Genomic DNA, 24962 nt, shown 5'->3' on the forward strand with positions numbered 1-24962 from the left:
TCCTCGGTTTGAAAATCTGGCCCAACTAACTTCGTAGTTGAATAGGCATGATGTACAGGTTCATTCTGGATATTTTCCAGGTCTTTTTACCACTGATTCAGATTTTGTCAGAGACCATAAAAACATGTCAAGAGCATCAAATCACACTAAATTAAACTGTAATATCAAGAATTATTAATGCTGTCAACTCCCAAGCAAATAGTTAACAGCAGTTATGATGATATTTCTAATCCACAATCAGGATTAACAAAAAGCACTGGAAAATAAAAAATTAATTAAGGAGCAACTAAAGTTGTCCACTTTTATTTTCAATATTCGCACTTCTCTCTTTTAAAATAAAATGAAAATAAAATCAAAGACAGGAGATGTCATAATGAACAATACTCAGAGATTAAGAGACCTGGCAGGTTACTGTGAGATTGTGATAAACATGAAAAATCGAGTCCAGTTCTAAAGAAATGAACACTCTGTCCATGCTTTCAGTGTTTATGTTCAGTGAGAACATGTTGATATTGAAATTCATCATCAAAGCTTCTGTATCTCTTGCAACCAACTGCAGTTGTTATGATCCTGGGCCATGTTGGCCCAGCATTCTTAGTTTTCATGTATTTTTGTATTTTGTTCTTTATTTTGGCCACGGTTCCTGGGTTGCTCTGTTAAGTTGTTCCTTATTTGATTTCCCCCTTGTGACTTTTCCCCCCTGTGTGCCCCTGTGTATCTGTGAGCCTTCGTCTCCCCTCCTTGTGTTTTATTTCATGTTTCCCCAGCCCGCTACGCCTGTGCTCTCCTGTCTCTCTCTCTCCTCCTCCTGTCTGCAACTCTGTGTACTTCCTGTTTTACTTTGACAGTCTCCCGTCAGTGTTGTGTTACTCCTGCCGTGTCTCGTTATGATTATCTGTGTCAGCTGTGTTCCCCGTGTGCGCCCACTTCCCTCGTTAACCCTCTGTGTATTTATGTGCATGTGTCCCTCAGTTCGGTGTCGCGTCGTCAATGTCTCCTCCCGAACCGGTGTGCCTTTCTGTGTTCCCTTGGTCCTCAGTTAGCATTCCCAGTTTAGTTCTGTTTCTTTGTGAAGCCTGCAATAAAGCAGTGATTTTGAGTTCAGCTTTTTGTCTCCGTGAGTTTTGCGTTTGGGTCCTCATCTGCCTCCACACAACCAGTTCATGACTGCAGTACATGTCTAGCAAGACTATTCAGGCAGCCTGTCTGATCCAAGCAGCACTAATATTACCACTAAACCCTGAGTATGTACAGGTCAGTCTGTGGGAGTCTCCAGACATTTTAACCACTGATTCAGACTGAGAACCTCAGTACCTAAAACTGAATACCACTCTTTTAAAGTAAAAATCAGGGAAAAATGGAAAATTGTAATTTTTCAAATAATAAAACTTACAATACAACAATACCTATACTAAATGCATATTCTAAAAGCCAACTTGTCAGCTGAAAGTGGAAGTGAACAGGATAGTGGTCTGAGAGCTCCAGTTCTGGAAGCTTTTTATTAAAACAGACTGTGAGGGGTTTTTGTCCAGGTTCGTTGATGGTTTGTGTTACTGTGGCCTGGCTGCACAGTCTCAGAGGCTGGCTGTGTCAACTCTGCACATGTTACATCTGTAAAAAGGTGGATATAAAGCAGGACAAATGATTGAATTTTATTTTAAAAGAAAAGCTGCACATTTACAGTTTACAAATTTACAGTTACTTGCGGCATCCAGCTGCCAACAGCAGTAGGAAAGCAATGGGGAAACATGTTTTTTGATTGAAGCTGACTGTATGACCTTCTGATCACTGTTTCACTCTAAGTGACTCCTTTATAACTGTGTCACAGGAAGTCACTTGGTTTGCATATTAATTTGAAATATTAGGGTGCAAATTTACCATGGTGTGTGACCAGGTAACCATATGTCTCATGTTGGGGTGCAGCAGACTTCATCACTGCTCCACTACTCAATTAAGTGCAAAGAGAATATCAAAAAGAAAAGAACAAAGACAAGGAAAAATACTGGAAAAAATATTAACTTGTAAAAGCAGCATGTAATACAAAAAGAGAGGAAGAGAAGTTATTGATGCATTGTGGGAGGTTCACCAGAACCCCAGGCTTATGGCAGGATTTCTAACAAATTTGTAGAATAATTTATTCAATAAATATATCTTTGTATGTTATGTATTATGTGATATCCAGTGTAATATTCAATTTAGCATCATATGAGATAAACAGCTGCTGACAAGAAATAAATAGAAGAGACCTCTTTGGTAATTTCTTTGCTGTTGTACATCTTAATTGAAGGGCCATGGATTAAACACAATCAACAGAAACTCAGTAGCTCACACTTAAGTACTTTGTGTAAGCTTGAAGTCAGTAGACAGTTTGTGAGATTAGCTGGATCTTTTAATCAGCCTGTCAAAGTCGTATGAACAAAGAAAAAATGAAAATGGATTTGTAGGTAAAAAAAAAAACACAAAACAAAACAAAATCACATGCATAAGCACATATGAGTGAAAAATGTCTGAGGATCACTGGAGGATTTTGTTCAGCTGTTCAACTAGTTCCAGTCACTGTGAGTCTCGAGCACAATAATACACAGCAGAATCTTCAGTCTTCAAGTTGTTCATCTGCAAAAACAGCTGTTCTCTGCTGTTGTCTCTGGAGGCAGTAAACCTGCCTCGTACTGACTGAGAGTAGTAGTTGGTGCCTCCATTAGCCTCAGTTGCAATCCACTCCAGTCCTTTCCCAGGAGCCTGTCTGATCCAGGCCATCCACCAGCTACTAAATGAGAGTCCAGAGGTGGTACAGGTGAGCCTGTGAGACTCTCCAGGTTTTTTAACAACGGGTTCAGACTGTGTCAGAGTCTGACCATCAATACCTGTAAAAACAGAATTGAATAATAATCAGTTCCTTTATGTTTTTCAGAATTTTATTGATGAGTAAATCTTGTAGATCTTCACCTGTCCAGCAGATAGCTAACAGCAGCAGCCCCGTCCTGCAGTCCATTGTGTTAAACTTTGTGACTTCTGCTCTCTGTTATGCTCCCTGCAGTCACATAAGTAGAGGTGTAAGGTATGTAAGTTTTGCATTGACTCCTCCTCACATTAGGTAACTAGACTCATGTGAACTCACTTTAACTGAGCGTCACATATTAACTGGAGAAACTGGAGTGGATGCTACATGTAAGTAAATGTTTGCATAAACTTTAAATTGAGTGACAGTTTTGGACATCACTTCAGTAACAAATAAAGAAATAAATATGTGATCTGTTTGATTAAGTGAACCGTTTTGATTTGCCACTTCCTGAGGCTTGAGACCAAGTTTCTGTTCAGTAAAAACAAATAATAGACATAATGTTAATGTTTATAAATGTTATCTCTTTTTTACAATTTCTGCTATCAGTGTCTCCAGTATTCAAACTGAGTGCACATTCACTCGTCTTGCAAAATTACAACACACTTTTGTATGAGACTCACTGGGCCTTTTAACCACCGGTTCAGAGTCTGTCAGAGTCTGACCATCAACACCTGTAAAGACATAAAATAAGAAAAGAAAAATAAAAGAAATCAAATGAATTGTTCTCCAAAGAAAATAAGAGCATGTTAACTAAAGATCAGGGAAAATCATCATCTGCCCAACAAAAGCTACAAGCAGCAATTCTCTCTGCAATCTATGATACAGCATTCAGGATATGAATAGAATTGTATTTATTTATTTATTGCTTTCTTTATCTTTTATTTACTGTTCTTTCTGCTCCTGACCCCAATGACACATGCTTATTTTTTTTGCTATGTTTTTGGTTCTATTGTATTATCTCATTATCATCATCCTCTATCATGCACTCTTCATGTTGTTGATAGCATAGAAAGAACACTATGGAGACTAACTACAAATCAAGTGCACAGTTTAGGCCTCAAGCTTGCCTGAAGGCTTGAAAATACTTCTTCAGAAGATGAACAACTACATCTCTCATTGAGTGAAGAAATCTTCTTGCTTATTTCCAAATATGGAAAAGACAAACAAGAACGTTGATCATTATACTGGTTTACTGATAAAAAAAATTATTGTATTCAGTGCATTCACAAAATGGGCCAAACCAAAAGCACATTCACACAGATTGTATTTTTATACAACACTATTTTGTTGTTGTTTTTGTGTGTTCAATTGTACTGTGAAAAAATGACTTTTATGTATACTAATAATATGTTATGTTGAGAATACACATCAGTTGAGCTTCCATTTGCATCCTTTTTTAGTTAATGACCCTCCACCCTTCTGAAAAAAATGGTATAATTGTAATTAATTGTATAATTGGTGGTAGTAGTAGTATTGTTGTTGTTGTTGTTTTTTTCATTACATGAAGAGACAACTATGAAGCAATCAGTTCATATAAATCTTGTTAGAGTGAGGATGCTCTTTAAAATCATTAGTGGTCTTAGAGCGCCTCCTGTGGTGCTTTTACTGATGTTCAGGCAGAGTGCAGTTTTTGTTCAGCTCTAGTGATGTTTTGTGTTATTGTGGGTCTCTGGCACAGTAATACACTGCAGTGTCTTCTGGCTGCATATTCTGTCCAGTCAGAGTCACGGTGTTGCTGGAAGAGTCTAAGCTGATACTGAACTTGTTTTTTAGTGAATCTTTATAAGCTAAAGTTGCACCAACTCTGCTTCCAATCCACTCCAGTCCTTTTCCTGCAGGCTGTCTGATCCAAGCTGTCCAGCGGCCGGTCACAGAATAGGAAACCTGACAGGTGATGGTCAGACGTTGACCTGGCTGTACAGTCTCAGAGGCTTTCTGTGTCAACTGCTCACACTGTACACCTGCAAGTAGGAAAAGGTTATTTTTAACATGTGATTAAATTGTGTTGTTACAGATAATCTGATGAATATGGCAAATATAGGAGACTCACATGATCCACCTGCCAACAGCAGCAACAGAGCTACAGAAAACATGGTTTAATTGAGACTGATGTTCTGGTATCTCCACCCAAAAATGTGAGCAGTTTTTATGACTGAGTAGCGAGGAAGCTGAGTGATGTTTGCATAGAACAAAACACGTGCTTGTAAACTAGAACAAGTAGCGCAGTCACTATACTAGCTGCCAAACTTGCCACAAGATCACATTTGCCTAAAATTTGTTTAACCATATTACCTCATGAAAATACATAAAAAAATAAAGTCTAATTGCTTTTTTATGGAAAGGATCACTGTACTGCTGATTTTTTGAAATCATGTTTGCTGTTTACTTGACTGAAACATATGCATGAAGAATGTGCTGCAGCATTTAATTATTTATCCTGTAATATCAGGAACAGCTTTTTGCATTATTTAAATTTGCCCTGTAACACAGAATTTGCAATAAAAACTGTAATATTTTAGTAGATTAATTATCATGTCCAAAGGTAAAGCTCAATCAAGGCACTTTATGCCTTGAATACTTATGTTATTTAGTGCACAGACAGCCCTATTGTGCTAATGCACTTCAGTGTCTGTATTTATAAGGCAGCAAACCTATTGGGAAAACTGATAAACACAGGAACCAAGTTGTTATGAATAAGTTATAACATTAATTTATGTATAAATTAATTTATATATGCTATTTTCAGGCTAAATAACATACATGATTTGATCAAGCCACAAACAGCTACAGGTAAAGTAACAGTGTGCCAAATCTTATCAATGTGAGTGTATTGTAAGGGACACAGGATAAGTAATCATTTTACATTTCACACAAGTTTGGAGGTGGTTTGAATGTTTATGGTGTGTGTGTGTGTGTGTGTGTGTGTGTGTGTGTGTGTGTGTGTATGTATATATGTGTGTGTGTACTTGTATACTACATTATACAACTACACAAGATATTTATCTATATTAATAAGTAAAAATAAACTGTGGAAAGCTAGAGGATTTTGTACAGGAACTAAAACAGCTTTAATCACTGTGGCTCTCGAGCGCAATAATAAACAGCAGAATCTTCAGTCTTCAGGTTGTTCATCTGCAGCAACAGCAGCTGTCTGTTGTCGTCTCTGGAGATGGTGAAGCGGCCTTGGACTGACTGGGAGTAGAATCTCCTGCTACCACTGCCGCTATCGTGCCAGGCAATCCACTCCAGTCCTTTTCCAAGAGGCTGTCTGATCCATGCCATATAGTTGCTTCTCAGTGTTAATCCAGAGGCTGTACAGGTCAATGTGTGTGATTGTCCAGGCCTTTTAATGGCTGGTTCAGATTCTGTTAAAGTCTGGGCACAAGCACCTGGTAGAAAAATAAGAAAATTGTGATTTTCTGCAAGCTGGCAAATTTTAAAAGACAGAGGATATTTTCTCACCTGTGCACCAAACAGTTAAAAGCAACAGTCTCATGTTACAGCCCATCATGTTGAAGTGTCTGTCGTCCTCTCTCCAGTCACATAAGAAGCACTGGATTACATTTAGGTTTTGCATTGGCTCCTCCTCATAGTAAGTATTTCTAAGTATATTCCTCCAGCACTGTTACTGTTTCTTTTACATCTTCAACTCCTGCCCCATAATGCTCTTATTATGATAGTGAATAAATGCAAATTGAATATTAGCCATATGATTTATGTCTTTGATTCACCACTGTCACAAAGTGCTTCGTCACAAGCCAGTGATATGACTTTAAACATGCAACTGAAGTTTAATTTACTTCAGTTTTGTTAAGTGTGCTGTCTTTCCGTTTTTGGGGGGGGTTTTTGGGTTTTTTTTAATTGACATTTTAGAATCACCACACAATACCATCAACTTCAGCCATCCGTCAGTACATACATCTTTTTTCCTTTCTTTTTTCTACATTCAAACAACCAAAACATCCACAAGAATGAAAGAAGAATAAGAAAAGAAAAAGAAGCAAAACAGGAAACAACAAACAAAACAAATAAAAAATACATAAGGAAAAAGAAAAAGGACCATTGAGGAACAAATGCTGTCTATACCTATTCAGGCAACCCTAGCTGACAATAACTTACAAACCTATATAAAAAACACTGATAACATGTGGGTGAAAAGGACCCTTAAAACATGGAGAACTATTATAAAGGAATATAAACTCGAGACCAATATTACAGTTCTTAAATGGTGTGCTTACGACTCAGAGTTCAAGCCTAATGAACTGGATTCTAGATTCAAGGACTGGACAGGTAAGGGCATAACAGCCCTGTGCAGTATAATGAAGGATGGAAAATTGTTCAGCTTTGACATGCTTAGAAAAACATTTTCATTAGAAAAACAAGACTTCTATCGATATCTGCAGTTAAGGCACTATGCCGACACGAAGATGAGAAACGTAACAATGATAAACACACGCTTGATGGAACTGTTTATAAAAAGCTATAACTCAGAAACTATTGATAGAATTGTATCATGTCTGTATAAGGGTCTAATGGATTTGAAACCACATTCGACTTCATATATTAGAACAAAATGGGAGAAGGAAGGAGGGATAAAAATATTAGAGGAAGAATGGACGGCAGTATGGAGATATCAGTGGATGTGTACCAGCTCACAAAAGTGGAGGGAATTTGGCTGGAAGTGCCTAATTAGATACTTTATAACACCTTCTCAGAAGTCTCATTATGATGATAACCCCCCTGCTTGTTGGAGGAACTGTGGAAATCAAAGTGCAAATCATTACCATATTTTCTGGGACTGCTCAATCTTGAGGGATTATTGGAGAGAAATACATAATGCCTTACAGGATATCTTTAAACGCGAAATACCTCTCGAGAGTAAGACTATGTTCTTTGGATATATACCTCAGGAATGGCCTAAATATGATAAACATTTAATGAATATTTTACTGGTGGCCTGTAAAAAGAATATCACCAGAAAATGGTTATCCCCAGAGAGCCCAAACATAAGTACATGGATGGAAATCACAATGAAAATTTATAACATGGAAAAGATAACAGCTTCTGTTAACCACAAGCTGGAGAAATTTACATCATACTGGGAAAACTGGGTCAAATATATCACGCCTCATAGGCCAGATTTTATTATTACAAACCAATAATTATGATGTATGTATATATATTTATAGGATCACCCCCTACCAATACATCCGTGTTTTTGTTTTTTTTGTTTTTTGTTTTTGTTTTTGTTTTTTTTGTTTCTTTTTTTTTTTTTTTTTTTTTCTCTTTCTTAGGTTTGTTAGTTTTGTTTTTTTTTTTTTTTTTTTTTTTTTTTTTTTTTTTTTTTTTTTTTTTTTTTTTCTCTTTCTTAGGTTTGTTAGTTTTGTTTTTTGTTTTTTGATTTTCGGATTATGTGATGGTTTCAATTACTTCTATCGTTGTAAGTATTCTTCCCTTATGACTTGGATGTAAATTAAAATACTATTTCAGTATCTAAGGCAGATAACCTAAGTATGAAGAATGCTTACATGATGTACATATTGTGAATGCCTGCTTTTGAAACCTTAATAAAAATATGAATTAAAAAAAAAAGGAAAAAGAAAAAGGAAAGAAAAATAAATAAATAAATATAGGGAGTTTGTTTTTGTTTCCATTAATGTACCTAATATTTCCTCTAGTTTTCTAGTAGTTAACAAAGTCAAAATCTAAAGCAAAAGCAAATGTAGTTTTTAATGTAGTCCATCCATTTCTTCCATCATGATACAAACAGGTCCTTCTTGTAGTTCACATCTGCTGTCATTTTCTCCATTCTGTAAATGTCCATTGTGATGTTCATCCACATGTTCATAGTTGGGCTCTCTGAAGAAAGCCATTTTTTTGTGATGGCTTTTTTGCCTGCTGCCAGTAAAATATTAAACAAGTATTTATCGTTCTTTGTCCGTCCTTCTGGCATAAGTCCAACAAATAGAGTTTTACTTTCCAAAGGTAAATATCTTCCAAATGTCTCTTGTATTGCTGCATGTATTCCCTTCCAATAAGTTTTAATAACATGACAGTCATGCCCTGGAGGACGGGGCTGTGGCCCCCCCACACCCTCTAGCAGATCATTACATGAAGGAACCTTTTAAAAAAAACAAGCGCATCCATGCTCACAGGTGTACACACGGGTGATCACACCCACAAACTACACCCTTTTTGGCTCCTACCTCAAAGCACACTGTGTTCTGTTGATCTTATGTGCTGCACAATAATGTTTAATATTTAGTATTTACTGTCATATTCCCATATATCATTGTGATGTTGTTTATTCTATTACTCTTGTTCTCTTCTGCTTGTTTTCTTTTTTCTTTCTCAACAGGTGATCCAGGTGATAGATATATGCATTTTTTTTCTCTTTTTTTTTTCTGCCCATTCTGTTGGTTTTTGTTTTTTGCCCTTCTCCCCCGTCCCTCTTCTCAACTGTTTCTCTTTCCCTCTTTCTTTCTCCCCTTCTTTCCCCCAGTCAAGTCTGTCCCGTATTCAACAAGTGAAAATAAAATAAACAATAAAAGGTGAATCAAATGGACCATTATGGCAAGGCTGAGATGGTCAATTTGGTAAAGTAAATCCGTTGGGCATCTTTCTTTGCCTTTAGACAATAATTCTGATGGCAAAAGAGCCAAACGGGACAGGCAAAAAAAAAAAAAAAAAAAAAAAAGACCTAATACTGCAGCCTGGCCACACACACACACACACAAACACACACATTTTACAAACACACACAAAGATATATATAGAGAGAAATGTATATATATATATGGGACTGTTGTGTTCTGTCAGACAAATGGCCAGTTTAAAAACACAAAACACACACTGCCAATTAATTGAGGCAGTGTGGTTTCACTGTGGACATTGTTGCAGTGCAGATAATGTGGATGTGTGTGTTTTGTGTGTTTATCTGTGTGCTCTATTCTGAGCAAATTGCTTGTTTTAAGACCAGGAGGAACAAAGAAAGAGGATGATTAGTCTGTGCTCTTCTTTCAAATGTCCACAGCTATTTCTTTTTCCTTTTTTTTGTGAACAACTGTAGCCAATTTACTCATGATTACTGACCAAAACACAATCTCCCGTAGGATAAATGCATGCTATTGTCCTTAAAAGAAGTCTTCAAAAAACAAACAAATCACACACACACACAGAAGACAACACTGAACGCCGAACACGGCAATAGAAAACTGGTCCGGGGGATGAGAACAAATAGCCAAAGAAAAAAAAGCAGAGCAATTTTGATGCTGCAGCTGACAGGATCAAGAGTCGAGGCTTGATTCCCAACCTGTTCATAGAAACCTAAATATTTGCTTTACTTGTTGTTCATTGGCACTTATTGCTCTCTTATCGTACCCATGATACGTTTAGCAGAGCCGTTGTAGCCTTGTGCTAAGTGCAGGCTTGGGATCCCAAACACGAAAAAAAAAAAAGAGAAAAGAAAGAGAAAAAAAGAACGAGAAAAAAAGGAAAAATAATAATAATAATAACATGACAGTCCCAGAAAATATGGTAGCGATTTGCATTTGTCTTTCCGTTTTTTCATACAAGATTATTTAAGTTTATTGTTTGCTGAATTTCTTTAATTTATGATCATAATTACAGATATATCATGTATAAGATCAGGACTGTTCACGTCTGCAAAATGCTCTGTGCCCTTTACAGACAGCAAGTGCTATAGAGGTCCTTCAGGTGTCCAGTGATGTTCTGGTATTGTTAATGAACCTTCTTAGTGGCTTATTGTGTGCCATAGTGGAGCTTGACAACAACACAGAGATGCAATACGTCAGCACACTCTCAGTGGAGAAGTGGTAGAAGATGGTCAGCAGCTTCAAATTTAGGTTTATCCTCGTGAGGATCCTCAGAAACCAGGAATTTGAAGCTGGTCAGCCTCTCCACACACTTCCCAATGATGAAGATGGGCTGAAGGTCGGACTTCCTCCTGCTGAAATCAGTGATAAGTTTTAGGTCTTTGGGGTTTTTGGTCAACTTAAGGACTGATTTGTTGATTAATCACTGGCCCAGACTGAGTCAATGTTTGACCATCAATACCTAAAGACATGGAAACAGCTCATTAGTGCAATCTGCCTGTAACCAGCAAATAAAGCTGTGTTAGAGTTCAAGTCTGTCTGCTGAGTCCTGATCTGGGTCCACAATCATCTTGCCACACAACAGACCATAACATTAGAAGTCTGTGCAATCCACCATATATAAATACATCACAGGTATCAGTTTTGCATCAACTCCTCCTTAAAAAAACACAAAAAACTGTTAATTCATGGTTATACATAGAAGGCAGGTATTTATGCCAATAACACTCTCAAAATCAACAATACACCACAAGCTCAGCAGTCTCTTATCATTTAACTCTAAAGGGTAACCTTTATTCTATGTAATACAAAACTTTTAAATTAAATATTTCTCAAAAATGCACCTGCAAAAGTGAAATGTCATTAGAGATAATAACAAAAGAAGTTTTAAGTTGCTGGTTTCATTTAGAGGAGTTTATCTGCTGTGCAAAGATCTAAAACCTGATTTCATAGTACTTTCAAACATGATATATGAAAGCGAAATCCATGTAGAATAAAAGGAACAAAGTTTGATTTGTTGATAAGAACATATGGACCATAGCATTTTTAGATTTTCCTTTTTCCTTCAACCATGTTGAGCAATCATTTGTGATCCTAGAGCTCCTCCTCTGGCAGCTTCATAAGTGATCAGGCTCGGAGGGGTTTTTGTTCAGGTCTGCTGATGGTTTGTGTGACTGTGACTCTCTGGCACAGTAATACACAGCAGTGTCTTCAGGCTGCATATTCTGTCCATTTAAAGTCACTGTGTTGCTTGAAGTGTCTAAGTCAATACTGAACTTGTTCTTTAGTGAATCTTTATAGTAAGAGCTCCCAGTACTTTTCACCCCAATCCACTCCAGTCCTTTCCCTGCAGGCTGCCTGATCCAGCCTGTCCAGTAGGTGCTAAGAGAATAAGAGACCCGACAGGTGATGGTCAGACGGTGGCCTGGCTGCACTGTCACAGAGGCTGGCTGTGTCAACTGCTCACACTTCACACCTGTAAATAGAGAATATTATTTTTAACAGATGATTAGGTAAAGCCGTTAATGATAAACTATTGAGTTTGACAAATAAAAAGGGACTCACGAGATCCAGCTGCCAACAGCAGCAGCAGAGCTACAGAAAACATGGTTTATGTTGAGGGTGATGCTCTGCTATCGTCACCCCAAAGATGTGAGGAGTTTTTATGGCTGAGTAGCGAGGAAGGACACCGAGTTTGCATAGAATCAAACACAAGAGGCACCAGTGTTGGTACAGTTAGAGCCAACAGAAAAATCTGCTATAATATAATAGTGTGATATAAACTTGCCAGGTCTCATCTTTGCTTAGCATTTGTTGTACCTTATTACTCATTCACATTTTCAAATCCAAAGGAAAGTTTAATCTCTTGTTTTTTTTTTTTCTTATAACACATCTGTGCACCTGTGGTTTTAAAAATATGTCTGCTTTTTCTTGACAAAACTGACTAATTCAGTCATTTGTCAGATTCAGAAATATATTATAAGTGCCTCTTAATTACACAATTTAACTAATTATCTATTATTTCAAAAGGCACTTGATTCATTTCAGGACCATAAGATTCTTAAATATAGCAACAGAAATATGAGTAGGTACATCCTGTCCTTATTTTTTTTTTTTCAGCACATTATTGTTATGTCTTCCAGCCTTATACAAACATGGTGAAAGCTTTGCAGAAAGACATTATTTCCTGCATTTTCACAGGAAATATATTACTTCTTTCAGAGGTTGCAGATCTGCAAAAATTGCACTTTTTACTGTTTGGGTTTAGTATTGTTTTGCCTGTTTACAGTAATATTTTAGTAGGAAATAAAGCTCGTACAAGGCACTTGGGGCAGCTTAGCAATATTTTAAACAGGATGCACTGTGGGATCCATTTCATTCATGCACAAACAGCTGAAATAGTCCTGACACATTGCCCTTCATTTTTCCATGTGAACAAATGTGTTGAAAAGTTTTATTAATATAGCAGCACAGATATATAATGAACATGAAGATGTTCAGTCCAACACTCCCTTCATAACCTACACCAGATAATATTGGCAATAAATACATCAGTGCTTTGCAGAATATTGCCAGTGTGAGTTTATTTAAAGGGACATATTATAAGCAGGCTTTTCGAGTTGAAGAGATGTTTGACTCACACTAAGACTATATATATTAACAATAAAAACATTCAGAGATTGGAAAAAAGTAATAACATAATAATAGTAATAATATTATCATGTTCAGGAGAATTTAAGAATGAAGAGCCATGATTCATTTTTTTAATTGCTGGGTATTTGTGCAGGTTAGTGTGTGTTTTCCATCACTGTAGGTTATCAGTCATTCATCTCAATATTTAGCATTTTTTCTGTATTTATTATTCATATGCAGCTCCTCACAGAGTCCAAGCTGCCAGCAGATGGATCATACATACAGAGAACATGGCTGATGTCAAAGGTGACTTGAAGTGAGGAAGCTGAAGTACCCACATGGATACGGAGAGAACGTGCAAGCAAGATGATGGATTTGAAACTAGGACTTTTTTGCTATGAGGCAACAGTGCTGACCACTACGCCTTCATATGGGAGCACTTTTTCTATTTTTATATTTGAAATCAATAAGAAGCTTCCTGAAGACTGATATGAAAAGTAACTACTAAGCTTTTTTAGTTTCTTTTTTATTACCTAATTGTTTTAATACTCGGTGTGGTGTTAAGAGTCAAGAATTGTGATATTATTGGTAAGAAAATTTGCAGTTGAATAAAAAAGTGAACATGTGAAATCACAGAAAAGATGCAAAAGTACACCTGGCAAGTTAAGTTATTGTATAGTGTTTCTCCCTCTCGTGTCACTGTGGCTGTTCTGCACAGTAATAAACAGCAGAATCCTCAGTTGTCAAACTGTTCATCTGCAGATACACCTGCTTTCTGCTGTTGTCTCTGGAGATGGTAAAGCGGCCTCTGAATGACTGAGAGTAGAAGATGGCACTGCTCCTGCTGATATAAGCGATCCATTCCAGTCCTTTTCCAGCAGCCTGTCTGACCCAAACACCATCAATATTATAATTGAACCCTGAGTATGTACAGGTCAGTCTGTGGGACTCTCCAGGCCTTTTAACCACTGGTTCAGACTCAGTCAGTGTTTGACCCTCAGTACCTACAGAAACAGCTCATTAGCACAATCATTTGTATACATATGTCTTCTTATCCAACAGCTTTTTATATCCTTACCAGACAAGGTAGAAAACACAAAGAGAGAAACAATTAAATAAACAGATTTGATCATTGTAAAAGTCAGTTAACTTCCACTTTACAGTTTGTCTATCAGATTGAGTCCCTCGCCTTTGCTCTGCAACATATACAGTAATGATTTTAAAGATGTCCATTTTGCATGGACTCCTCCCCATCATCCACTGTGGTGACAACTTGGGAAATGAGGGAGCACCTAAAGTACCCAAAGACATCTTCTTTTATCCACTACTTGACGGGAAGAGTTGCCGTTAATTAGTAAAAAACTGTGGATTGCTGTAGGATATTTTCTAAAGTTCTCCAGTGTGTTTACCATATTTTTAAATTGCTGATCCTCCTTTTATTATGATGTGTGTTTCCTGGAAGTGCTTGTTTCCTAGAATTATGATTACCTTTACTACCTAAACAAAGTAATCACAAAAGTAAACATAAACACAGTGTATTTGAAACTTCGGTATGTTCTTGTTTATAACACTTAAAGACCTTTGTTCACCAAATGCAAGCAACTGCTAGGTTCCCTTTTTCTCAGTGAGCCTAAAAAGACACTCAATGTTTTCAGTTCTTGCAGCTGTGCAAAGTCAAAGATGTGGCGATAAAAAAAACAAAACTGCAGAGAAACTGAAACTATGTGTGACAATAAGCAAAAAAATTTAAAAGATAAACTAAAATGTACTTTATGCCCTTAATGCAACTTCAGTGTATGAAGTACCATTAATGCACTTATGTATGAATTGACTCAAATGCGCTCAAATTTGACCTTTGTTTTATCTTATTCAATAAGAATTAAAACAAAATACTCTTAATTAAATGTTAGGAATGTATTTTAGTCTGTTTAGCCTGTAACAGCTCACAACTTGATGAACATTTGGTCTCATGTTACTTTGAACGTAACTCAAAGTCACAGTGTTGCAAATACCTGAGCACAAATTTAGTCTTTTCCGTCTTTCTTGCTCCCTCTATACAAAGGTGGGCCCCAGGATCTTTGCTTTTCTCAATTTATGTAAATAATATTTTTTTTAATGCAATGCTGCATTTCATTTTCTCATGGAAGCTTCTGTTCTGATGCAACTGACAGCGTGATATCAAGGCTTCATAATAGACTGTTGGGAAGTTTGCTTTGAGTCATGAATAGGAAGAGGCTATAAAGCAATGACTCCACTTGACATGGGTGTTAGGGGTTTTTGTACAGTGTGTTTTCCCTCCTGTGTCACTGTGAGTGTCGAGCACAATAATACACAGCAGAGTCTTCATTATTCAAACTGTTCATCTGCAGATACACCTGCTGCCTGCTGTTGTCTCGGGAGATGGTAAACCGGCCTTTGACTGACTGAGAATAGTGGATATAGCTACCACCACCACTGATGTAAGCAATCCACTCCAGTCCATTTCCAGCAGCCTGTCTGATCCAAACATCGTCTTCATGAACACTGAAATCTGAGTATGTACATGTCAGTCTGTGGGAGTCCCCAGGCCTTTTAATCACTGCTTCAGACTCAGTCAGTGTTTGACCTTCAGTACCTATAGAAATGTTAACAGTCCATTAATGTAGTCACTTTTTCTTTGCCAGGTTATTTTTTTTTAAATAATTTGAAGTACTTACCAGTCAATCTGAAAAACAGAATGAAGAAAATAGCCAAACAAACAAAGGTGGTCATTGTTAAAATTGTCTAAGTTTGCTTTGTGTCAGAGGTTTTTTTTTAAGACCTGACTGCAGAATATATAAACTGACTAAAGATATCAGTTTTACATAGACTCCTCCTCTTAAAGGGTTGAATATTGGATGATGATTCTTAACTTTGTGTTTTAACAAAACGTCATTGTTTAAGGATGTTATATCATCATTAGTGCATACACGGCACCATATACAAGGCAACGGTCCAAACCACTCCACCATTTTGCCATGCTATTTCAACTCTGCCTGTTTCAAGGAACACTCTGATTTCTAAATTATATTGGGGGGTTTTGCACACCATATATGATCACTCTTGTGGTATTTCACTATTAAACTGCTTCTAGATTCCCCTTTTGAACCTTCAAAAACCAGCCAGCGCCAGTCTCTGCAGAAAACTGGGCAAATATGGTGAGAATACAAGAAGTTCTCCGCAAACCTGTCACTACTGTCCCATAAAAAACTGGGACAAGTTTTGTGACAAAATTTCACAAAATCCAGTGTATGTGACAATCAGCCAACAGGCTGTCTGATTCATAATTTGATCTTTTTTAAACAAAAAAACAAACAAACTATGATACACAGATCTGTGTGTATGGCTCTCATGGCCTATTGCCCTCTGTTGCTGGAAGTCTCCAAGTTAATATTAATTTATTCTTTAGTGACTCTTACTGTAGTTTGAATCTTGGGTTTATCTTATTTCAATCAATGCTAATACTTCCCCTGCAGGCTTTCTGACACAAGCTGTCCAATAACTGCTGAGAGAGTTGAAAGAAAGTTGACCTGGCTGCAGAGTCACAGAATCACAATGTGAACAGCTGTATCTGCTGATAAACTGAGTATTTATTAAAGTGTATTAATACTATCATTTATACACAGTATTTATTACTGTAACATTAACACTTCGATTTCTAGTCAACATTTGAAAAACAAATTACTGCTCTAAAAAACTCTAGCACTCAGAAACAGTTTATTATTATATTATTATATTATAATTATTAACATATTTACATCCTTTCCTTTCATCTCATTTCATACATTTTTACCGTCGTCTTTAGGAGGGAAGAAAAGTAGGGATGGATGGATGATGTAAATGGTTCAATTAAAGAAACATGTTTTTGTATACTGTCTCTCAAACCAGCTGCTCAGGCATTGAGGGGTTTTTGTTCAGGTCTGCTGATGGTTTGTGTTACTGTGGCTCTCTGGCACAGTAATACACAGCAGTGTCTTCAGGCTGCATATTCTGTCCATTTAGAGTAACTGTGTTGCTGGAAGAGTCTAAGTCTATACTAAACTTGCTCTTCAGTGAATCTTTGTAGTATGAAGCTCCAGTATATTTGCTACCACTCCAGTCCTTTCCCTGCAGGCTGTCTGATCCAGGCTGTGTAGTAGCCGCCCACAGAATAAGAGACCTGACAGCTGATAGACAGACGCTGGCCTGGCTGCTTAGTCACATAAGCTGGTTGTGTAGGCTGTTCACATTGCACACCTGTTAAAAGAAAAATAAACATGTTTTATAAGAAATTTGTACCACAAAAGAATTAACCACTGAAAAGTCTACAGAGACTTACAGGATCCAGCAGCCAAAAGCAGCAGCAGAGCCACAGAAAACATGTTTTATGTTGTAACTGATCTGCTGTGAAGCAAACTGACAGGTTGCTGTCAAATTTTTATAGCTGTGTTAAAGGAAAGGCCACAGAATTTGCATAGAATTAATCCAGCACATGACGCGCTTGCTAAGTTAAGTTGATTTGTTTATTTTGCAGACCTTAACATGAAAATCCCATAGTCCTAAAATACATTTTGCTTTTATTAATATATTACAATGAATTTTGTTAAGAATAATAAGGAGGATAATGATGATAAGGCTATTTAGTAAAATATCAATTACTGTTGATTTAAAAGTTTAAATAAAAGACTTTAATGCATTCAAAAAGATGAACCCTCCGAATTAAAAAAACAACAACAAAATTTTTGAAATCCATTATTAGAATGCATGTTCTATTAATCTTGTTAGAGTGATTAAAGGCAAACTAAACTGCCAGTATTTTCAAATCATTTTGTTCAAAATGCTCATATATTTCAGTCACAGATATTTTCCTCAATATGCCAAATTAATATAAATTATTATGAAAAAAAAAAACAATCTTTGGACACTAACAGCTCACAGACTGTCAATAAATGAACAAGTTACAAAACAATGTATGTCTTCTATTATGAATATAATCATTTATCTGTTTTATATGATTCCACATCAAGAATGCTTTAAACAGTAATTAAAGAGACTTGGTCTGGTCCTGAAGTCATTAGTGGTCTTAGAGCGCCTCCTCTGGTGGCTTCATGTTCCAAGTGTTAAGACTTTGAGGGGTTTTGTTCAGGCCTGCTGATGATTTGTGTTACTGTCAGTGTCTGGCACAATAATACACAGCAGCATGCTCAGGTGCATATTTTGTCCATTTAGAGTCACTGTGTTGCTGGAAGACTGTAAGTCCAAACTGAACTTGTTCTTTAATTATTCTTTGTAGTATGTCATGGATCCAAAACATGCACTGTGAAAAAACTCCAGTCCTTTTCCCTGCAGGCTGTCTGATCCAGGCTGTGTGATAGTTACTAACAGAATAAGAGACCTGACAAGTGATGGTCGGATACACAGAGACAGAGGATAACTGTGTCAGATGTTCACACTTCACATCGTTAAAAACAAGAAAATTGTTTGTTGCAAGATATCAAAATTTACTAAAAAAGAACAACTGTGGCCAGACAGACTCAAATCCAGGCCCCCCAAAACAGTAACAGAGGTACAGGAAACATGGTTTATGTTCAAACTGATGTGTTGGCATGACGTCAGTGATAAAGTTTTTATAGCTGAGTCAGCACTCATAGCATTAAAGAGTTAAAAGTCTTTAAAAAACAAAATGTACTGATTGATCTTCTTTCTTTAATAAAGAATGATCTTTTGACGATAGGCAATGAATGAATTTTTTTTTAATTAAATCAATTAATCATTTTGAGATATTATAATATTTGCAATATGTAGATATTTTAAACCACAGAATACAAAGTACAAAGATAATTTCATGATAAACATTATTTCTAAAGCTTAAGTAATCTTTTCTCTTCTGTTCCCCGTTGCTGTAAAAGAGGAAGTTTATGTATGACTCTCCTATTATTTTCTCTCACTGTGTTGTCTCGGGCACAGTAATAAACTGCTGTGTCCTCAGTCTTCAGATTGTTCATCTGTAGATAGAGTTTACTGCTGGAGTCATCTCTGGAGATAGTGAATCTACCCTGGACTGACTGGGAGTAATAGATTTCAGAACTGCGTGTGTGTATAAAAGCGATCCACTCCAGTCCTTTTCCTGGAGCCTGTCTGACCCAGTCCATAGCGTAGCTGCTGAATGTGAATCCAGAGGTCGTACAGGTCAGTCTGTGGGATTGTCCAGGCCTTTTAACTGCTGGTTCAGATTCAGTCAGGGTTTGACCATCAACACCTATAAAGAGAATTTAAAAAAACCTGATTAAATGTGCTGGATTCAGATCTAAAATCAGCATAATAATAGAATCTATTTCACCTGCAAAGCAGATCGTCAAAATCAGTACTACTGTCTTGTAGCCCATACTGGTAAACTGTGTGCCAGCTGCTGTCTGTCAAACTTTCTGTACTGATATATATATATAGGTGAAAGACATTTGGGTTTAGTCTTAACTCCTCCTCACAGGAAGCAAAACCTAATACGGCTTTATTGTGTTATGTAAATATATAAATTTATATAAAAGCTCATGATAAAATACAATAACCAGTAAATATATAAATACATTATTAAATTAGGTATTTAAAGGCAGAAATCCAATGCCATCTTTATTATTAAATTAAGGCTCTCTGTGAGGTTTAGTTTAAGCAATGAATTTAATCAGTGAGAAAACTTTTCTTCTCCTTGATGGTAAAAATTTTTATTGAAATTTTTACATGGCGTTCATTCCTGTATGTGTTTCAAGATCCAAAATAAATTCAAATTTATTTACATAATTCTTTTTTTTTTTTTTTTACATCTTTAAAGATGTGTAGCGTATGGTCATCCCACCCTAGAAAAAGGAACAATTAAAAAAGAAGAGAAAACAGCTAAAACAAGTTTTGCATGTATCTCACAGGAAGAAAGGGGAAAACTGCACCCTGCTTGATGAAAGTCACACGTACACTGTTGCCTGGTTAAGAAGTATCAATATGTAACATGTCTGTGAAGGTTCTCAGTCATCCAGGTCTTTGTAGTCTAAAGAGCTTGGAAAGAAAAGCGTCTGGACTTCTTTAAGTTTCTTGAAGACGTTTCACCTCTCATCCATGAAGCTTCTTCAGTTCTTCAGTTAGAAAGGAAGAAGCTTCTCGCATGAAGCTTCCCTGAAGTTAAGCACTTCATTTGAACATGCACAAGTTTCACCTTTCAATGGTGGGAATTTTCAGCAGTGATACATATATGTTCAGTTCTATGGTGCTTGAGGTTTTGAATTATTTGTCAAATTTCTTGTCAGAAGTTTTTTTTTTTGAATTGTACTGATTTAATTTCATTTGACACTCAGGTGTGTTATTTATATATCACACTAAATAATTAGACAATAAATAATTATGATCATTAGGGACCTTTGTATCAACAAAATGTCTCACTGGACCTCTTTAGCTTTTAGTTGAATATTCCTGCTTTATTACAATTGTGAAGGTTTTTTTGGTTTTTGTACAGCTGCTGAACCACCTTCAGTCACTGTGACTCTCGAGCACAATAATAAACAGCAGAATCTTCAGTCCTCAGACTGTTCATCTGCAGATACACCTGCTGTCTGCTGTTGTCTCTGGAGATGGTAAACCGGCCTCTGACTGACTGAGAGTAGTATTTGCTGCTACCACTGCCACTATCAAGAGTAGCAACCCACTCCAGTCCTTTTCCAGGAGCCTGTCTGACCCAGCCCATACAGTAGTCCACTGAATGTGAATCCAGAAGCTGTACATGTCAGTGTGTGGGATTCTCCAGGCCTTTTAACCACAGGTTCAGATTCTGTGAGAGTCTGACCATCAACACCTGTCAAGAGAAGTTAAAAAAAAGAAAATTAAATAGGTTGATGGAAAAAAAGACCAGCATGTGTTATGTTAGAATGTTTTTACCTGCCCAGCAGATAAATAAAATTAGTAGTCCTTTCAAATACTCCATCATGTTGATCTGTGTCGACTGTTCTTTGGTGGTCAGATAAGTAGAAGGGGGAAACATCTAGGTTTTGCATGACTCCTCCTGACAGGGAGGGGGGAAACTGCATTTAAATATGCATTAATTTGCACAGTGTTGCCTCATTTTGTTTTATATATGGCGTTATTTTTTTGCCAGTATTCTGAGCGCATGTAAAAAAAATTTGAGCGCACGTAAAAAAAAAGATTTTCAAGTACAAGTGTTTCATTTTGAGGATAAAATTATTTTGAGCGAAGAAAAGCTTAATTTGAGCCAACAAGATTCATTGCTGCGTGCATAAAATGTATTTCAGTGTTTGTTATTATCCATATACACACACACAAAAACAGCCCCTCTCACTCAGTTTTTGCATTTGCTCTTTTTCAGATCTCTGTGGACCTCCTCACAGTGTGTTGCTCCCGCTCTCAACATCTCTGCTCCCTGCGTGCTCAACTCTTTCTGTACACTGTTATATTTGTGCCACAAAACCAACTAATCACAGACTTGGATGCAAAAATTCTGATTGGCTGTTTTGGTCTCCAATCAGCTCGCTAGCTTCTGCATTCTGGGAGCACTGTCCAAAATGTAGCTAAATCCAGTGGAGTGGTTTGGTTTAAACTAGATTAAAACCAACAATGGTCTTAAAAAATTACATATTTTAAAATAAAATAATTAATCATACTAACCGAAAATGGGTCTGTTTCTAAATTCTCAAGTAAGCGAGTCCATACTTGCGTTCTCGCTAAAAAAACTTTGTAAGTTCACATGGGAGTCCGAAATTCCCGAGAACGCGAGAATGACATCTCCATTCTGGAGTTTTTACTGCCATTCCCTCTTAATTTAACTGTGATTAATATTTGCAATGGAAATTACACATGATGTCGATTTTTTTTTTAAAGATAATTTCAAAAAGTATCTAAAGCAATTTGGCAAAATTCACTTTTACGTATCATCTGTTTCATAATGTCTAATAAGCTTCATACAGTTAAGCACAATCACTACATGACAGAAACACAAGCTTAATCTCTCTATTAATAAAAGTAGTATACATGTATGCCTGAATATTAACAAACAGGTGAGATGTTTGAATGCTTTTATTTTTACTTTAGTAGACACTCAAAACTTACAATAGACAGCTGGGTTTTGGAAGAGAATTGAACAAATATTTAACATATAATCTGATCATTTTTGGAGCAGCCTTCAGGATCTCTACATATTAACATGCTGTTTTTGCTCCCGGTGAAAATGTTTGCTCCTGAATTTAAATGTTTTTAATCTTAGATTTAATTCTGAGTCAGCTGTTTAAATAAGAACAGAACATTTTACATCGGGGGATATGACGGGTGAAATTCAAAATAGGGTCAGGGTCGCGGGGGCGCATCCCAGCTGTCATAGGGCGAGAGGCAGGGTACACCCTGGACAGGTCGCCAGTCTGTCGCAGGGCCAACACACAGGGACAGTCAACCATTCGCGCTCACATTCATTCGCACATTCACACCTAGTGACAATCTGGATTAGCCAATTAACCTGTCCCCACAAGCTGCATGTCTTTGGACGGTGGGAGGAAGCCGCAGTACCCTGGAGGGAACCCACGCAAACACGGGGAGAACATGCAAACTCCACACAGAAAGACCCCAGCCTGATGTTGGAATTGAACTCAGGACCTTCTTGCTGTGCGGCAACAGTGCTAACCACCGTGCCACCGTGCTGTTTTTAATCTTAGATTTAATTCTGAGTCAGCTGTTTAAATAAGAACAGAACATTTTACATTGGGGGATATGACGGGTGAAATTCAAAATATACTGACAGCTCTCCAAGTAAAGACTTCAGTATTAAATAAAACGGTCCAGTTATGAAGCTTAACTTTAATCTCAGCCAAGCCGATTTACTCAGGAACAAATCAAACACTGAAATAAACCAAACATTAACATTTAGAAGTTATCCAAGTGACTTATATATAATGTTTAACCTGAGTAGCGAAAGACCGCGGGTGGTTTGAAAACGATGTGACGGGAGTCCAATGCTCCTGCCAGCTCTAGTGAGCCTTGACCACCCGGTCAACTGGTGGGTAACAGGCATCTCCGTAAACATCAGAGCACTTTTCTAAATATGTGATGTCTAATATTTTAAACCTTTTAGCCGCTTTCCTCGGCCATTGCCACTTTTGAGTTTTGGACGAAATGCATTCTGGGATATTTGGCTGGGTTTAGCTACAGTAGCTAGCGAGCTGATTGGAGACCAGAACAGCCAATCTGAATTTTTGCATCCAAGTCTGTGATTGGTTGGTTTTGTGACACAAATATAATGGTGTACAGAAAGAGTTGAGCAAGCAGGGAGCAGATATGTTGAGAGCGGAAGCAACACACTGCGAGCAGGTCCACAGAGATCTGAGAAAGAGCAAATGCAAAAACTGAGCGAGACGGGCTGTTAGTGTGTGTATATGGATAATAACAAACACTGAAATACATTTTATGCATGCAGCAATGAATCTTGTTGGCTCAAATTAAGCTTTTCTTCGCTCAAAATAATTTTCTCCTTAAAATGCTTTTCTTTTTACATGCGCTCAAAATCTTTTTATGTGTGCTCAGAATACTGGCACAAAAATAACGCCATATTAATACAGTAGTCTATTTTCAGCTGTGATTGGTGTGACAGAAAATTTCAAACAAAACTTTCGACGAAATGTGACATATATAATATAAAAATGTGGTTCAAGTTTCTCTTGGCATGTGTGGTGGTTAGTTACTGATGCTTTTTTGTATAATTCAGCTCTGGTGCTTTCTGTTATTGTGACTTATAAAACAAAACATAGAACATCTTCAGGTATTACATTCAGATTGATTTGGAATTTGACCTCCAGCACAGATCACTATCTTTATCATGTGACATATTAATAGTCTGAGGTCTTTAAAATTACATTATTACCACAGGTTTTTTTTTTAAATAGAGAGTGGCAGCAGAAACATCACTATGTTCATCACTCTGAGGCTGAAGATGCGCCCTCTTGCTCTCCACACAATACAAAGGACCACTCGGCACTCCACTCCACAGACTGAAGATTTGTATCAGAAAAGAGTGCTCATTTCTGTTACAGCGTTTTGTACGATTTTAAAAATAAATGTGATTATAACATGAAACAATAGCCCTGTGCTATTATATCAGCATGTTACACAAGGTGCCTCTGGCTCTTTCACTGCTAGAAGTTCAGCTATGGTATTGCATGCATTATCATATGTCTAGAAACATGTGGAAACAAAATTAGCATTTGCAAGTAATGAGAGAATTACTCGAGTAGAATTAATGATTTATGATCCCAGAATATTTTTCCTCTTACTAATCATCATAGAAAACATGTTTGATGTCGAGTACTCAGAGGTTGACCTGTCTGCACAGTCAGAGAGGCTGGCTGTCTCACCTCTTAAAACTCTGCACCTGTGAAAAAATACATGGTTGGTGTAAATGCCATAAAAGCGTTTACAGTGTCCTGCAGCCAGCAGCAACAGCTTCAGATGGAAGCTGTTCTCCTCTTCTGATGTAATTGAGGGTTTCATATGAATCTTTATTTCAGTCTGTAATTAGCCCAGTTTGAATGTAGACATGATTATAAGAGAAACATGGATTTTCCTGCCACATGGAGTAATCTAAGCAAAGACACTGATACCATAAAGAGAAATATAGTGTTTTTGTTTATTATTTGTTTTTTTCTTGTTTTTCAATTTCTGAAAAACATATTTCAAACAAACCAGACTCTGGTTTGCCCAAATACAAATGAAAACAATCATTAGCCCTTTCCCAACAACAGTTTTTTTTTTGTCTCTGTGTTTGTTCATAAGTTAAATTTAATTTCTGTCACTGATAATCTAATTTTGACTTAGTTTAATGTGCTGGGTTTTTGTGTAGC

General features: G+C 36.9%; 1 long non-coding RNA gene, 1 pseudogene and 3 gene segments (V, D, J or C); all 5 read right to left on the reverse strand.

Moving 5' to 3' along the window:
* Positions 1 to 2186: 2186 nt before the first annotated feature.
* LOC120717910 lies at positions 2187 to 3112 on the reverse strand. The segment is given in 2 exon segments: positions 2187 to 2864; positions 2947 to 3112. Coding segments are annotated over 2 exon segments (357 nt in total).
* Positions 3113 to 3393: 281 nt separating this feature from the next.
* On the reverse strand, positions 3394 to 6461 carry LOC120717918. The gene is made up of 3 exons (XR_005692295.1): positions 6305 to 6461; positions 5907 to 6231; positions 3394 to 3405 (listed from the first exon to the last, which is right to left on the reverse strand). It is a non-coding gene; the product is annotated as an uncharacterized LOC120717918 (long non-coding RNA).
* A 5112-nt stretch (positions 6462 to 11573) lies between these two features.
* Positions 11574 to 12130, reverse strand: LOC120717746. The segment is given in 2 exon segments: positions 11574 to 11932; positions 12022 to 12130. Coding segments are annotated over 2 exon segments (402 nt in total).
* A 6697-nt stretch (positions 12131 to 18827) lies between these two features.
* Positions 18828 to 19564, reverse strand: LOC120717895. The segment is given in 2 exon segments: positions 18828 to 19345; positions 19427 to 19564. Coding segments are annotated over 2 exon segments (444 nt in total).
* A 967-nt stretch (positions 19565 to 20531) lies between these two features.
* Positions 20532 to 21183, reverse strand: LOC120717899 (annotated as a pseudogene).
* Between the last annotated feature and the right edge of the window lie 3779 nt (positions 21184 to 24962).

Source organism: Simochromis diagramma, unplaced genomic scaffold (assembly GCF_900408965.1).
Source record: "Simochromis diagramma unplaced genomic scaffold, fSimDia1.1 OVJJ01000510.1, whole genome shotgun sequence".
Taxonomy (NCBI): domain Eukaryota; kingdom Metazoa; phylum Chordata; class Actinopteri; order Cichliformes; family Cichlidae; genus Simochromis; species Simochromis diagramma.